Raw genomic sequence first — 18151 nt, 5'->3', positions numbered from 1 at the left:
GGGGAGAAAGAATACTTCCCACGCATTCCTCATGTGTTGTACAAGGCGACTAAAGGGGACAGGAGCAGGGGGCTAGAAACCCTCCCCTCCTTGTATTTTAACTTTCTAAAAGGGGAAACAGAAGGAGTCACGCAGGGAGTGCTCATCCTCCTCGTAGACTCACATTGGGGTGTCTAAATGTGTGTGGATGTAACCAAGATGAGAAAAAAGGAGACATAGGTAGTGAAAGGAACCTGGATGTTTTGGCTCTGAGTGAAACGAAGCTCAAGGGTCAAGGGGAAGAGTGGTTTGGAAATGCCTTGGGAGTAAAGACAGGGGTTAGTGAGAGGACAAGAGCATGGGAAGGAGTAGCACTACTCCTGAAACAGGAGTGTGGGAGTATGGAGTATGTGATAGAGTGTAAGAAAGTAAACTCTACATTGATATGGGTAAAACTGAAAGTGGATGGAGAGAGATGGGTGATTATTGGTGCATATGCACCTGGGCATGAGAAGAAAGATCATGAGAGGCAAGTGTTTTGGGAGCAGCTGAGTGTGTTAGTAGTTTTGATGCATGAGACCGGGTTATAGTGATGGGTGACTTGAATGCAAAGGTGAGTAATGTGACAGTTGAGGGAATAATTGGTATACATGGGGTGCTCAGTGTTGTAAATGGAAATAGTGAAGAGCTTGTAGATTTATGTGCAGAAAAAGGACTGGTGATTGGGAATACCTGGTTTAGAAAGAGATATACATAAGCATACGTATGTAAGTAGGAGAGATGGACAGAGAGTGTTATTGGATTATGTGTTAATTGATAAGCATGCGAAAGAGAGACTTTTGGCTGTTAATGTGCTGAGAGGTGCAACTGGAGGGATGTCTGATCATTATCTTGTGGAGGCGAAGGTGAAGATTTGTAGAGGCTTTCAGAAAAGAAGAGAGAATGTTGGGATGAAGAGAGTGGTGAGAGTAAGTGAGCTTAGGAAGGAGAATTGTGTGAGGAAGTACCAGGAGAGACTGAGTACAGAATGGAAAAAGGTGAGAACAAAGGATGTAAGGGGAGTGGGGAAGAATGGGATGTATTTAGGGAAGCAGTGATGGCTTGTGCAAAAGATGCTTGTGGCATGAGAAGCATGGGAGGTGGGTAGATTAGAAGGGGTAGAGTGGTGGAATGAAGAAGTAAGATTATTAGTGAAAGAGAAGAGAGAGGCATTTGGACGATTTTTGCAGGGAAATAATGCAAATGACAGGGTGATGTATACAAGAAAGAGGCAGGAGGTCAAGAGAAAGGTGCAAGAGGTGAAAAAGAGGGCAAATGAGAGTTGGGGTGAGAGAGTATCATTAAATTTTAGGGAGAATATAAGGACGTTTTGGAAGGAGGTAAATAAAGTGCGTAAGACAAGGGATCAAATGGAAACATCAGTGAAGGGGGCTAATGGGGAGGTGATGACAAGTAGTGGTGATGTGAGAAGGAGATGGAGTGAGTATTTTGAAGGTTTGTTGAATGTGTTTGATGATAGAGTGGCAGATATAGGGTGTTTTGGTTGAGTTGGTGTGCAAAGTGAGAGGATTAGGGAGAATAATTTGGTAAACAGAGAAGAGGTAGTAAAAGCTTTGCGGAAGATGAAAGCCAGAAAGGCAGCAGGTTTGGATGGTAATGCAGTGGAACTTATCAAAAAAGGGGGTGACTGTATTGTTGACTGGTTGGTAAGGTTATCTAATGTATGTATGACTCATGGTGACATGCCTGAGGACTGGCGGAATGCTTGCATAGTGTCATTGTACAAAGGCAAAGGGGATAAGAGTGAGTGCTCAAATTACAGAGGTATAAGTTTGTTGAGTATTCCTGTTAAATTATATGGGAGGGTATTGATTGAGAGGGTGAAGGCATATACAGAGCATCAGATTGGGGAAAAGCAGTGTGATTTCAGAAGTGGTAGAGGAAGTGTGGATCAGGTGTTTGTTTCGAAAAATGTATGTGAGAAATACGTAGAAAAGCAAATGGATTTGTAAGTAGCATTTATGGATCTGGAGAAGGAATATAATAGAGTTGATAGAGATGCTCTGTGGAAGGTATTAAGAATATATGGTGAGGGAGGTAAGTTGTCAGAAGCAGTGAAAAGTTTTTATTGAGGATGTAAAGTATATGTACATGTAGGAAAAGAGTTAAGTGATTGGTTCTCAGTGAATGTAGGTTTGCGGCAGGGATGCGTGATGTCTCCATGGTTGTTTAATTTGTTTATGGGTGGGTTGTTAGGGAGATGAATGCAAGAGTTTTGGAAAGAGGGGCATGTATGCAGTCTGTCATGGATGAGAGAGCTTGGGAAGTGCGTCAGTTGTTGTTCACTGATGATACAGCGCTGGGGGCTGATTCATGTGAGAAACTGCAGAAGCTGGTGACTGAGTTTGGTAAAGTGTGTGAAAGAAGAAAGCTGAGAGTAAATGTGACTAAGAGCAAGGTTATTAGGTACAGTAGGGTTGAGGGACAAGTCAAATGGGAGGTAAGTTTGAATGGAGAAAAAGTGGAGGAAGGAGTGTTTTAGATATCTGGGAGTGGATTTGGCAGTGGATGGGACTGGAAGCGGAAGTGAATCATAGGGTGGGGGAGGGGGCGAAAGTTCTGGGAGCATTGAAAAATGTGTGGAAGTCGAGAACGTTATCTTGGAAAGCAAAAATGGGTATGTTTGAAGGAATAGTGGTTTCAACAATGTTATATGGTCGCGAGGCGTGGGCTATAGATAGAGTTGTGCGGAGGAGGGTGGATGTGTAGGAAATGAGATGTTTGAGGACAATATGTGGTGTGAGGTGGTTTGACCGAGTAAGTAATGAAAGGGTAAGAGAGATGTGTGGTAATAAAAAGTGTGTGGTTGAGAGAGCAGAAGAGGATGTTTTGAAATGGTTTGGTCACATGGAGAGAATGAGTGAGGAAAGATTGACAAAGAGAATGTATGTGTCAGAGGTGGAGGGAACGAGGAGAAGTAGACCAAACTGGAGGTGGAAGGATGGAGTGAAAAAGATTTTGTGTGATCGGGGCCTGAACATGCAGGAGGGTGAAAGACGTGCAAGAAATAAAGTGAAATGGAACAATGTGGTATACCGGGGTCAACGTGCTGTCATTGGATTGAACCAGGGCATGTGAAGCATCTGGGGTAAACCATGGAAAGTTTTGTGGGGCCTGGATATGGAAAGGGAGCTGTGGATTCGGTGCATTATACATGACAGCTAGAGACTAAGTGTGAACGAATGTGGCCTTTGTTGTCTTTTCCTAGTGCTACCTCACGCACCTGCAGGGGGGAGGAGGTTTTCATTTCATGAGTGGCAGGGTGGCGACAGGAAGGAATAAGAGCAAACAGTATGACTTATGTACATGTGTATATATGTATATGTTTGTGTGTGTATGTATATGTGTGTGGACATTTGTGTACACACGTGTATGTGGGTGGGTTGGGCCATTCTTTTGTCTGTTTCCTTGCGCTACCTCGCTAACGTGGGAGACAGCGACAAAGTATAATTTATAACAATAAATATATTTCTATAGATTTTCATCTGTGTTTGGTATTTGACCAGCTTGAGATGCAGGGAAAAGTAGGTATATCGTTACGGCTGTCATCTGTAAGGAGGTTAGGCAGATGGTATGGGAATCTGTGTCTATCCCAAATTTCTCTGTTAACAGCTGTTATTTCAGTTATTTGTTTTAATGGGTCTATGGGTTGATTGTACACCCTTTAATGTGTAAGGGGTGGAGGCAGAATGTAACACATGTGGGGCGGGGTGGCGACAGGAATGGATGAAGGCGGCAAGTGTGGGTGTGTAAATGAGTAAATACGTATATGTCTGTGTATATGCATGTATACATTGAAAGGTGTATGTATGTATACGTGCGTTTGTGCACGTTCATGTATATACATGTGTATGTGGGTGGGTGGGGCCATTCTTCATCTGTTTCCTTGTGCTACCTCACTGACACGGGACACAGCGATTAAGTATAACAAAAAATAAATGATTTCATCAATCACATGTTAAATACTTTCAAAAAATAAAAAACACTACAGAAACAAAAACATGTATTTCCTTTATTATTCCCTATATTCTTCTAATTTGTAGATAATTATGAATTCATGCATTAGCTAAGAACATGCTGAAGAGACCTGTGTAGTGAAATATATATGACAAGGTTACCTGGTGTGTTGGCGAACATAGTTTAACATGCAAGAAAAAAGTTCAATTACCTTGCCATATTTACGAAAGATATGAGCAAGATGCCAGCAAGGTGTATCGCCACAGATATTTGACACACATATTGTTCTGGATTCCATTACCACTTGTTCAGGGTCTTTCTTCACTTCCTTCATCTCTGTTTCAGATTCTTTTTGAACATTCTTTGAAGCAGTGTCTGCATTACTATTGGAACCTCTTGTTGTGGGTGGAGCCACAACAGATACATCAGACACAAGTGCTCCAACATTTTTACCTATATTTTTCAGGGCTTTGTTCTTCTTCTTATTACGCTTAATATTCTTTTTAGCAACTGCTTTCTCGGGAATCCTGCAAATAAAGGTGAATTATTATTAAAATATTTATGGACATGAAAGAAAAATATCTAACTGCAAATATTTAGAAATCACAAACAACTAATATTCTTTATACAGGCAGCAATTACAAAGAGTAAAATGATACAATTTTCACCTAATTTATTCAATTCAATATTTGAAAATCAAGGGTGTTTGATGCTTAACTAGAGCAAAATGATAGGCAACAACTAACACCTCATCTATAAAATACTCAGGCAAGCAAAAATTGTTCTGAAGAACAGTAAAACATATAAATCATTACAAAATAAACATAATAGGACAATGACATAAAACCTATTTTGAAAGTCAGGAATAACCCCCTTCATGTCTTAAGTATAAGTCTTCGGTATAAGTTTGTTGAGTATTTATTTATCTCTATTTTGCTTTGTCGCTGTCTCCCGCGTTTGCGAGGTAGCGCAAGGAAACAGACGAAAGAATGGCCCAACCCACCCCCCTACACATGTATATATATACACGTCCACACACGCAAATATACATACCCATACATCTCAATGTACATATATATATATACACACACAGACACATACATAAATACACATGCACACAATTCACAGTCTGCCTTTATTCATTCCCATCGCCACCTCGCCACACATGGAATAACATCCCCCTCCACCCTCATGTGTGCAAGGTAGCGCTAGGAAAAGACAACAAAGGCCCCATTCGTTCACACTCAGTCTCTAGCTGTCATGCGATAATGCCCGAAACCACAGCTCCCTTTCCACATCCAGGCCCCACACAACTTTCCATGGTTTACCCCAGATGCTTCACATGCCCTGATTCAATCCATTGACAGCACGTCGACCCCGGTATACCACATCGATCCAATTCACTCTATTCCTTGCCCGCCTTTCACCCTCCTGCATGTTCAGGCCCCAATCACTCAAAATCTTTTTCACTCCATCCCTCCACCTCCAATTTGGTCTCCCACTTCTCCTCGTTCCCTCCACCTCCCACACATATATCCTCTTGGTCAATCTTTCCTCTCTCATTCTCTCAATGTGCCCAAACCATTTCAAAACACCCTCTTCTGCTCTCTCAACCACACTCTTTTTATTTCCACACATCTCTCTTACCCTTACATTACTTACTCGATCAAACCACCTCACACCACACATTGTCCTCAAACATCTCATTTCCAGCACATACACCCTCCTGCGCACAACTCTATCCATAGCCCACGCCTCGCAACCATACAACAATGTTGGAACCACTATTCCTTCAAACATACCCATTTTTGCTTTCCGAGATAATGTTCTCGACTTCCACACATTCTTCAAGGCTCCCAGGACTTTCGCCCCCTCTCCTCCCCTATGATTCACTTCCACTTCCATGGTTCCATCTGCTGCCAGATCCACTCCCAGCTATCTAAAACTCTTTACTTCCTCCAGTTTTTCTCCATTCAAACTTACCTCCCAATTGACTTGACCCTCAACCCTACTGTACCTAATAACCTTGCTCTTATTCACATTTACTCTTAACTTTCTTCTTTCACACACTTTACCAAACTCAGTTACCAGCTTCTGCAGTTTCTCACATGAATCAGCCACCAGCGCTGTATCATCAGCGAACAACAACTGACTCACTTCCCAAGCTCTCTCATCCACAACAGACTTCATACTTGCCCCTCTTTCCAAAACTCTCGCATTCACCTCCCTAACAACCCCATCCATAAACAAATTAAACAACCATGGAGACATCACACACCCCTGCCGCAAACCTACATTCACTGAGAACCAATCACTTTCCTCTCTTCCTACACGTACACATGCCTTACATCCTCGATAAAAACTTTGCACTGCTTCTAACAACTTGCCTCCCACACCCATATATTCTTAATACCTTCCACAGAGCACCTCTATCAACTCTATCATAAGCCTTCTCCAGATCCATAAATGCTACATACAAATCCATTTGCTTTTCTAAGTATTTCTCACATACATTCTTCAAAACAAACACCTGATCCACACATCCTCTACCACTTCTGAAACCACACTGCTTTTCCCCAATCTGATGCTCTCTGTACATGCCTTCACCCTCTCAATCAATACCCTCCCATATAATTTACCAGGAATACTCAACAAACTTATACCTCTGTAATTTGAGCACTCACTCTTATCCCCTTTGCCTTTGTACAATGGCACTATGCATGCATTCCGCCAATCCTCAGGCACCTCACCATGAATCATACATACATTAAATAACCTTACAAACCAGTCAACAATACAGTCACCCCCTTTTTTAATAGATTCCACTGCAATACCATCCAAACCTGCTGCCTTGCCGGCTTTCATCTTCTGCAAAAGCTTTTACTACCTCTTCTCTGTTTACCAAATCATTTTCCCTAACCCTCTCACTTTGCACACCACCTCGACCAAAACACCCTATATCTGCAACTCTATCATCAAACACATTCAACAAACCTTCAAAATATTCACTCCATCTCCTTCTCATATCACCACTATTTGTTATCACCTCCCATTAGCCCCCTTCACTGAAGTCCCCATTTGCTCCCATGTCTTACGCACTTTATTTACCTCCTTCAAGAACATCTTTTTATTGAGTATTCCTGGGAAATCATATGGGAGGGTATTGATTGAGAGGGTGAAAGCATGTACAGAGCATCAGATTGGGGAAGAGCAGTGTGGTTTCAGAAGTGGTAGAGGATGTGTGGATCAGGTGTTTGCTTTGAAGAATGCATGTAAGAAATACTTAGAAAAACAGATGGCTTTGTATGTAGCATTTATGGATCTGGAGAAGGCATATGATAAGAGTTGATAGAGATGCTCTGTGGAAGGTATTAAGAGTACATGGTGTGGGAGGCAAGTTGCTAGAGGCAGTGAAAAGTTTTTTTATTGAGGATGTGAGGCATGTGTACGAATAGGAAGAGGGGAAAGTGATTGGTTCCCAGTGAAAGTCGGTTTGCGGCAAGGGTGCGTGATGTCTCCATGGTTGTTTAATTTGTTTATGGATGGGGTTGTTAGGGAAGTGAATGCGAGAGTTTTGGAAAGAGGGGCAAGTATGAAGTCTGTTGTGGATGAGAGAGCTTGGGAAGTGAGTCAGTTGTTGTTCGCTGATCATACAGCGCTGGTGGCTGATTCATGTGAGAAACTGCAGAAGCTGGTGACTGAGTTTGGTAAAGTGTGTGAAAGAAGAAAGTTAAGAGTAAATGTGAATAAGAGCACGGTTATTAGGTACAGTAGGGTTGAGGGTCAAGTCAATTGGGAGGTAAGTTTGAATGGAGAAAAACTGGAGGAAGTAAAGTGTTTTAGATATCTGGGAGTGGATCTGGCAGCAGATGGAACCATGGAAGCGGAAGTGGATCATAGGGTGGGGGAGGGGGCGAAAATCCTGGGAGCCTTGAAGAATGTGTGGAAGTCGAGAACATTATCTCGGAAAGCAAAAATGGGTATGTTTGAAGGAATAGTGGTTCCAACAATGTTGTATGGTTGTGAGGCGTGGGCTATGGATAGAGTTGTGCACAGGAGGGTGGATGTGCTGGAAATGAGATGTTTGAGGACAATGTGTGGTGTGAGGTGGTTTGATCGAGTAAGTAACGTAAGGGTAAGAGAGATGTGTGGAAATAAAAAGAGTGTGGTTGAGAGAGCAGAAGAGGGTGTTTTGAAATGGTTTGGGCACATGGAGAGAATGAGTGAGGAAAGATTGACCAAGAGGATATATGTGTCGGAGGTGGAGGGAACGAGGAGAAGTGGGAGACCAAATTGGAGGTGGAAAGATGGAGTGAAAAAGATTTTGTGTGATCGGGGCCTGAACATGCAGGAGGGTGAAAGGAGGGCAAGGAATAGAGTGAATTGGATCGATGTGGTATACCGGGGTTGAGGTGCTGTCAGTGGATTGAATCAGGGCATGTGAAGCGTCTGGGGTAAACCATGGAAAGCTGTGTAGGTATGTATATTTCGTGTGTGGACGTGTATGTATATACATGTGTATGGGGGTGGGTTGGGCCATTTCTTTCGTCTGTTTCCTTGTGCTACCTCGCAAATGCGGGAGACAGCGGCAATAAAAAAAAAAAAAATCTTCAAAGCAAACACCTGATCCACATATTCTCTACCAATTCTGAAACCACACTGCTCTTCCCCAATCTGATGCTCTGTGCAAGCCTTTACCCTCTCAATCAATAATCTTCCATATAGTTTCCCAGGAGTACTCAACAAACTTATGCCTCTCTCTGTAATTTGAACACTCACCTTTGTCCCCTTTGCCTTTGTATAATGGCACTATGCATGCATTCCGCCAATCCTCAGGCACTTCACCATGTACATACAATGAATACCGTCACCAACCAATCAACATCACAATCACCCTCCTTTTTAAATAAATTCCACTGCAATAGCATCCAAACCCGACACCTTGCTGGCTTTCATCTTCCACAAAGCTTTCACTACCTATTCTCTCTTTACCAAACCACAATCGCCCTGACCCTCTCACTTTGCACGCCACCCCTACCAAATCACCCTGTATCTGCCACTCTTATCATCAAACATGCTCAAAAAAACCTTCAAAATGCTCACTCCAGCTCCTCCTCACTTCATCACTACTTGTTATTACCTCCCTATTTGCCCCCTTCACCAATGTTCCCATTTGTTCTCTTGTCTTATGCACGATAGCTACCTTCTTCCAAAACATCTTTTTGTTCTCCCTACAATTTAGTGATACTTTCTCACCCCAACTCTCATTTGCCCTCTTTTTCACCTCTTGCACCTTTCTCTTGACCTCCTGCCACTAAAACACCCTTACTTCTTCATCCCACCACTCACTACACTTCGTAATCTGCCCACCTTCCACCTTTCTCATGCCACATGCATCTTTTGCATGCACTATTACTGCTTCCCTAAATACATCACATTCCTCACCCACTCCCCTCACATCATCTGCTCTCACTTTTGCCATTCTACACTCAATTTCTCCTAGTGCTTCCTCACACAAGTATCCATTCCAAGCTCACTTACTGTCACCACTATCTTCTCCCCAACATTCTCTCTTCTTTTTTGAAAACCTCTACAAATCTTCACCATCGCCTCCACAAGATATTGACCAGACATCCCTCCAGCTGCCCCCTTTCAGAACATCAACATCCAAAAGTCTCTCTTTTCCACGCCTATCAATTAACACGTAATCCAATAACATCCTTTGATCATCTCTCTTACTCACATTAGCATACTTTTGTATATCTCTCTTTTTAAAGCAGTCACTCCCAATCACCAGTCCGTTTTCAGTACACAAATCCACAAGCTCTTCACCATTTCCATTTACAACACTGAACACCCAATGTACACCAATTATTCCCTCACCTGCCACATTAGTCTCCTTTGCATTCAAATCATCCACCACTATAACACGGTCTCATGCATCAAAGCTGCTAATACACTCACTCAGCTGCTCCCAAAACACTTGCCTCTCATGATTTTTCTTCTCATGACCAGGTGCATAGGCACCAATAATCACCCATCTCTCTCCATCCACTTTCACTTTCACCCACACCAACCTAGAATTTACTTTCTTACACTCTATCACATACTCCCACAACTCCTGCTTCAGACGTGCTACTCCATCCTTTTCTCTTGTCCTCTCACCAACCCCTGACTTTACTCCCAAGACATTCCTAAACCACCCATTAGTCTCCTTCGCATTCAAATCATCCACCACTATAACCCAGTCTCATGCATCAAAGCTGTTAATACACTCACTCAGCTGCTCCCAAAACACTTGCCTCTCATGATCTTTCTTCTCATGACCAGGTACATAGGCACCAATAATCACCCATCTCTCTCCATCCACTTTCACTCACATCAACCTAAAATCTACTTTCTTACACTCTATCAAATACTCCCACAACTCCTGCTTCAGAAGTGCTACTCCTTCCTTTGCTCTTGTCCTCTCACCAACCCCAGACTTTCCTCCCAAGACATTCCCAAACCACTCTTTCCCTTTACCCTCAAGCTTCATTTCACTCAGTCAAAACATCCAGTTTCCTTTCCTCAAACATACTACCTATCTCTCCTTTCTTCTTATCTTGGTTACATCCGCACACATTCAGACACCCCAATCTGAGCTTTCAAGGAGGATGAGCACTCCTCACTTGACCTTCTTCTGTTCCCCTTTTAGCAATTTAAATAGGAAGAGTCAGTGAAATGTTAAGGAGAGAGGTACTTTATATTGCAATGCCAGGGGGAATATTTCTGATGGAGTTCTTATGGTGGTACAGTAAAGATAAAGATGAAAGTGTTAGCATCATCTGAAAAATCACTTAATGTGCACAGTCAATTATCATGAAGGGCTTTAATTTCTGAGGAAACCCATGTTCACTAAAACAGAGGCCATGACATGAGGATGAAAGTTAAAAGAGAAAGGCTAAACATGCACATAGCTTGTGAAAATAATAAAAAATATCTACAAATATGCTTATTCATGTATCATGAAAAACACATTAAATAGTCTGAGTGTGTAGATTTGAACCAGATATTAGGAGGTATACTCACTTTGCTAGTATATCTAGTTTGCCCTTAGTCATCTTATCTTCCATCTGCCTCATCAAGAACTGCAAGATGAATTTAGCAGGTTCCCAGTAAAAATGTTATGGCTGGACACAAATATATCTTGTCTCAAGTTGAAGAAATTCTAAAAAGTCTGAAAGATGGCAAGCAATTAATAAAAGGAATATAAGAAGGCATCTATCAATCCTTACTTAGGTACTTTATAAATACCCACTTGAGACCGGAAAAACTATTCTCATTCTTAAAGTAAAATTATTTAACAAAACAGAAAAGACTATACTGTTGACACAATGATTACCTACTGCAAATAAGATCTTAACAGTCACACCCTTATCAATCACGGTGATACCCACTGTAGCCAGGCCAATGAGGAAAACCACACTAGGAGAAAAAAACAACATACATCCTAAAGTTTGGTGAGGTTTTTGTATATGTATATGTATATGTTTTGTATATGTTTCACCTTTCTTTACATTACTCACACCCATATTTTCCCGAATCTCCATAGCCCTCCCCACTAATGAGTTATTTACTGACTGCACAAGCAGAAAAAAGGTTAAAAAGTACCAACAGAAGATACAGTAAACTAACAAGGCACAATAATGTAAGTAACACTTAAATCTCACACCACTAGTGTACATAATTGCTGACTACAATTTTAAAAAATGTGCCTCACACAACTCTTGGCGAAATAAGACTTCAAAGAGATGTGCTTCAGAGTTCTCCGAGTCTGATACTATAAGCCACACAGCCACACAGCATGAAAATGTCATTTTTCATATCTTTTAACACCTGGATATAATTAATGCCAGTATTGAATTCCCAGAAAATGAAACTCTAAGCAAAATGTCTTTAAACGAATTCATTTCCCCAAGAGGAACCCTCGCAATAAGGCTAGAAATAATCTAATATTCAGGACAGTACATGTAGATAAATATGACTAATGCAAAGTACAAACAATTATAGGATATGTTTGCAAATCCTACTTATAAAAACGAGTTGAGGAAGAATGGCATGAGGCAGTTTAACAAATGAAGAGGGAGGATAGTGAGCAGATGAAACACTGGGTGAATTTGTATGAGAAACTAGATATGTAAACTCAACTGGCTTTTTTGCTTCTTCAGTTTGATCCTGAAGAATATATCCAATGACAAGTGGACCGATTTTATTTTCTTCTACTGATAATTGTCTTCATGGCAATCAAACCTTCACCAAAAGTATCAGAATCCACAAGCACAAGCTCAAAAAAAAGAATCCCTTCATGCACGGATAGATTGCCTTGTTGCAGTAGAAAATACTCAGAAGCTATAATAAATACCCTTGTATCAGTTTAGTCAAACTGCTAAGTGATGGGAAGAATTGGGTTCGGTTGATGTGTCTGACAGTATCAAATGAGAGAGGATAGGGAAATGTTATTCTTCTTTCTCCTAAACTAATTCTTACACTGTACTCTTGCATTCACCTCCCTAACAACACCATCCATAAACAAATTAAACAACCATGGAGACATCACGCACCCCTGCAAACCAACATTCACTGGGAACCAATCACTTTCCTCTCTTCCTACCCATACACATGCCTTACATCCTCGATAGAAATTTTCAATGCTTCTAGCAACTTACCTCCCACACCATATACTTTTAATACCTTCCACAGAGCATCTCTATCAACTCTATCATATGCCTTCTCCAGATCCATAAATGCTACATACAAATCCATCTGTTTTTCTAAGTACTTTTCACATACATTCTTCAAAGCAAACACCTACTCCACACATCCTCTACCACACTGCTCTTCCCCAATCTGATGCTCTGTACATGCCTTCACCCTCTCAATCAATACACTCACATATAATTTTCCAGGAATACTAAACAAACTTATATACCTCTGTAATTTGAGCACTCACCTTTATTCTCTTTGCCTCTGTACAATGGCACTATGCATGCATTCCGCCAATCCTCAGGCACTTCACCATGAACCATACATACATTGAATATCTTCACCAACCAGTCAACAACACAGTCACCCCCTTTCTTAATAAATTCCACTGCAATACCATCCAAACCTGCCACCTTGCCAGCTTTCATCTTCCACAAAGCTTTCACTACCACTTCTCTGTTCACCAAACCATTCTCCCTGACCCTCTCACTTCACACACCACCTCGACCAAAACACCCTATATCTGCCACTCTATCATCAAACACATTCAACAAACATCTCACTTCACCAGTACTTGTTATTACCTCCCCATTAGCCTCCTTCACCAATGTTCCCATTTGTTCTCTTGTCTTACGCACTTTATTTACCTCCTTCCAAAACACCTTTTTATTCTCCCTAAAATGTTATAATTCTCACCCCAACTCTCATTTGCCCTCTTTTTCAACTCTTGCACCTTTCTCTTGACCTCCTGCCTCTTTCTTTCATACATTTCCCAGTCATCTGCACTATTTCCCTGCAAAAATTGTCCAAATGTCTCTCTTTTCTCTTTCCCTAACAATCTTACTTCTTCATCCCACCACTCACTACCCTTTCTAATCTGCCCACCTTCCACCTTTCTCATGCTACAGGCATCTTTTGCATAAGCCATCACAACTTCTCTAAATACAATTTTCCATTCTACACTCAGTCTTTCCTGATACTTCCTCACACAAGTCTCCTTTCCAAGCTCACTTACTCTCACCACTCTCTTCACTCAAACATTCTCCCTTCTTTTCTGAAAACCTCTACAAATCTTCACCTTCGCCTCCACAAGATAATGATCAGACATCCCTCCAGTTGCATCTCTCAGCACATTAACATCCAAAAGCCTCTCTTTCACACACCTATCAATCAACACTTAATCCAATAACAATAACACTCTCTGGCCATCTCTCCTACTTACATATGCATACTTATGTATATCTCTCTTTTTAAACCAGGTATTCCTAATCACCAGTCCTTTTTCAGCACACAAATCTACAAGCTCTTCACCATTTCCATTTACAATACTGAACACCCCATGTACACCAATTATACCTTTAACTGCCACATTACTCACTTTTGCATTCAAATCACCCATCACTATAACCCAGTCTCGTGCATCGAAACTACTAACACACTCACTCAGCTGCTCCCAAAACACTTGCCTCTCATGATTTTTCTTCTCATGATCAGGTGCATAGGCACCAACAATCATCCATCTCTCTCCATCCACTTTCAGTTTTACCCATATCAATTTAGAGTTTACTTTCTTACACTATCACATACTCCCGCAACTCCTGCTTCAGGAGTAGTGCCACTCCTTCCTTTCCTCTTTTCCTCTCACCAACCCCTGACTTTACTGCCAAGACATTCCCAAACCACTCTTCCCCTTTATCCTTGAGCTTGCTTTCACTCATAGCCAAAACATCCAGGTTCCTTTCCTTAAACATACTACCTATCTCTCCTTTTTTCTCATCTCAGATACATCCACACACATTTAGACACCCCAATCTGAGCCTTTGAGGAGGATGAGCACTCCCCGCATGACTCCTTCTTCTGTATCCCCCTTCAGAAATTTAACATACAAGAAGGGGATGGTTTTTAGCCCTTCGCTCCCGTCCCCTTTAGTCGCCTTGTACGACACGCAGGGAATGCGTGGGAAGTATTCTTTCTCCCCAGACATTACATACATACACATGTACACACTCATTCTTGCCTTCATCTATTCCCGTTGCTACACCACCACATACGAAAACAGTATCGCTATCCCCTGCTTCAGCAAGGTAGCACCCGGAATACAGACAAAAAGGCCACATTTGTTCAAACTCAGTCTCTAGCTGTTATGTGTAATGCACTGAAACCACAGCTCCCCATCCACATCCAGGCCCCACAGACCTTTCCATGGTTTATCCCAGGAGCTTCACATGACATGGTTGAGTTCACTGACAGCACGTTGACCCCAGTGTACCGCATCATTCCTATTCACTCTATTCCTTGCATGTCTCTCACCCTCCTATTTGTTAAGGCACTGATCACTCAAAATCTTTTTCACTCCCTCCTTCCACCTCCAATTTAGACTCCCACTTCTCCTTGTTCCTCCACTTCTGACACACATATCCTCTTTGTCAATCTTTCATCACTCATTCTCTCCATATGTCCAAACCATTTTAACACACCCTCTTCTGCTCTCTCTACCTTACTCTTTATATTTCCACACATCTCTCTTACTCTTACATTACTTAATCTATCAAACCACCTCACAACACAGACTGTCCTCAAATATTTCATTTCCAATGCATCCACCCTACTCAGTACAACCCTACCTATAGCCCATGCCTCACAACCACATAACATTGTTTGAATTACTATTCCTTCAAACATACCCATTTTTGCTCTCCGAGATAACATTCACTCCTTCCACAAATTCTTCATCGTTCCAAGAGCCTTCACCCCCTCCCCATCCTATAACTCACTTCTGCTTCCATGGTTCCATCCACTGCTAAGTCCACTCCAAGATATCTATAACACTTCACTTCCTCCAATTTTTCTCAATTCAAACTTAATGAACCTAATAACCTTGCTATTATTCACATTTACTTTCACCTTTCTTCTTTCACACACTTCCAAACTCAGTCACCAACCTCTGCAGTTTCTCACACGAATCAACCACTAGAGCTGTATCACTGGCAAACAACAACTGACTCATTTCATAGGCCCTCTCATCCACAACAGACTACATACTTGCCCCTCTCTCCAAAACTCTTGCATTTACCTCCCTAACCACCCCATCCATAAAGAAATTAAAAACCATGCGGACATCACAAACCCCTGCCACAGACAAACATTCACTGGGAACCAATCACTTTCCTCTCTTCCTACTCATACACGTCTTACATCCTCGGTAAAAACTTTTCACTGCTTCTAGCAGCTTACCTCCCACACCATATATGAGCTGTGGTTTTGATGCAATACACATAACAGTTTGAACACAGATGTGATTGGACGCAGCCATTTTCCATCTGTTCCTGGTGCTAACTTTCTAATGAAAGAAACAGTGATCAAGTATGGAAAAACTCATACGTACAACTTTATTTATGTTTATGTATTGACTACTGGAGTTGAATCATAGAAAAAGCTTTGTCACATCTTGTCATCACTAAATGTAATCTTATCAATAATGTGTTTGGGCTAATATCAGCACTTACCATGTAATTTTATGTGCATTTTATATATTACATATTGACTATCAAAGCTGAATTAATTAATGATTAATAACTATCTCATTATCTCTCAATGATGGGGGATGAGATCACAAGGTTCACAAGTTAGTCATTTCACTCATAAATTTCATTTGTTACTAAAATGTTAGGAGGGGCAAAGCAGCGATGAGAATTCAGGGCCAAAGTAATAATGTTAGAGACCTGCCTGACTAAGGAAACTAATGCTAATATCAACAGTCTGTTGCTAATCTGCATGAATTCCTATAATTCATTACCCATCACAATCCAAGAGTAATGCAGTTATCAGGTCTCCCTAAATAACGATATTCAAAATCCATGAGATTTTCTACAGGACAAGTGAAATAAACCAGAAATACTGTAGGAGACCTTGTCAAATAAAAAAATCCTCCTAAATTTCTAGGAAGTTTGGTCAAATTTGTTGAAAAGACTAGATGACTATTTGTGGATTTTGGTGGGAAGTAGTGTTGCCCATATCATCGAAATCCAAGCAGACTGCAGAAAAGATCAATGAAATACACTTGTAACATGGGAGACCCTGTTGATTAGTAGGTTTTCTTGGACTCTGGTGGAATTAGGTCAATTTAACTGAGAAAGATAGGCCAATATATCTAAATCTTAGTGGCAAATTCGATGTCATCCTAAACAATGAAAAACTTTTAAGAGGACAGCTGCTGTAAGATCAGTGAAATACACATATAATGCTGAAGGGATCCCAAACAACTGAATCCTCTAAAAATTTGGTGGATTTTATGGTGGAGGCTAGGACACTAAGCATGATGTATACTACTACACAACAGGAAGTAAGATATCACATCAGGATGGGGATCATAAGATAAATCCCATCCACAGAAGCAATAAACTACTCATGTAAATTACACCAATCCTTTGGGAAACCTCTAGGATTTCAGTGAATTTCGTTATTTTTGATAAAGGACCTGTAATTAAACAAACAGATGTCACACACGAATCAAATTACTTACAGACTGCCATAAGCATTCTATTTCATTCTGTTTAGGTTGGTAGATTTTGACAATAATAGTACCATTAGATTTCTTAAACTCTGTATCCTACACGTTCCCACTTCTTCAAAGTCCTGCCCACTTTATAGGGACTTAGCATTTTGTCAAGGTCCATCCATCATACCACGTGAGTGTGAAATTGCCGAAATATATGAGTATGAATGAACCTACAAGTGATGAATGTCTGACAGGAGGTTATCTTTTCTACAGAAATGATAAAGGGCGACTTTTGAATTGAGACTGTCCTCTGGGTCGTCTACCATCGCTGTAAAGGCCTGTAATTTTTAAGTTTCGAGAGGCAAGCACTTACCTGGGAATTCTCCCAAAACCCACTTGTCTTCAAATCTTTGAGCCGAAAACAATTCTAAAGCATACAGCAACGCGTATTTCGCAAATAATGGCCTGAAGTTATACTCGTGCCAAGACTTGCGTGGGAGATGCAGCACGCACGCGTTACAAGGTTTAGTGGAAAGAGAATCCGACTCTGTATCCAGAATCCATAGGGTGCATTACGATCACGAGCTGAACGTCAGATTTTCTGTTCTTAGAGGTCACCACCCGTAAGGTTAATGTAAAATTTCTTCCAACTTAAACCACACTGTCTTTCTCTTCAAATTTCCGTTCAGATCCCTGAGGTCAGGGATTTCCTTCTTTTTTTTTTATTCTGAGTTCCTTGAGGTCTTTGGTGATTGACTGCTTGATTCAATTGTCAAAAGCAACTGGTATACAAATATACGCGTTATGAAACCAAATAATATTAATGAAAGCATTCACAGTGGAGTAATAACCAGATGTCCATGTTCGGAAACAAAAAGGACACCAAACGATACTGTAGGACTCATAATACAA

General features: G+C 41.1%; 1 protein-coding gene across 2 annotated transcripts in view; it reads right to left on the bottom strand.

Moving 5' to 3' along the window:
- The window catches only part of LOC139751520 (uncharacterized), a 122394-nt gene extending 104632 nt beyond the window's left edge, over positions 1-17762 (bottom strand). The window contains exons 1-3 of one of the 2 annotated variants that reach the window (XM_071667019.1): positions 17613-17762; positions 11068-11215; positions 4208-4523 (exon numbers count right to left, since the gene is read on the bottom strand). In XM_071667019.1, coding sequence (XP_071523120.1) covers positions 4208-4523; positions 11068-11120 — 369 coding nt within the window. In that variant the 5' untranslated portion in view covers positions 11121-11215; positions 17613-17762. The remainder of the gene's footprint in view (positions 1-4207; positions 4524-11067; positions 11216-17612) is intronic. The other variant, XM_071667020.1, reaches the window with a different exon arrangement.
- Between the last annotated feature and the right edge of the window lie 389 nt (positions 17763-18151).

This window comes from Panulirus ornatus, chromosome 11 (assembly GCF_036320965.1).
Source record: "Panulirus ornatus isolate Po-2019 chromosome 11, ASM3632096v1, whole genome shotgun sequence".
NCBI classification, from domain to species: domain Eukaryota; kingdom Metazoa; phylum Arthropoda; class Malacostraca; order Decapoda; family Palinuridae; genus Panulirus; species Panulirus ornatus.
Note: the sequence above shows the minus strand (reverse complement) of the source record. Positions and strands in the feature narration are given on the sequence as shown.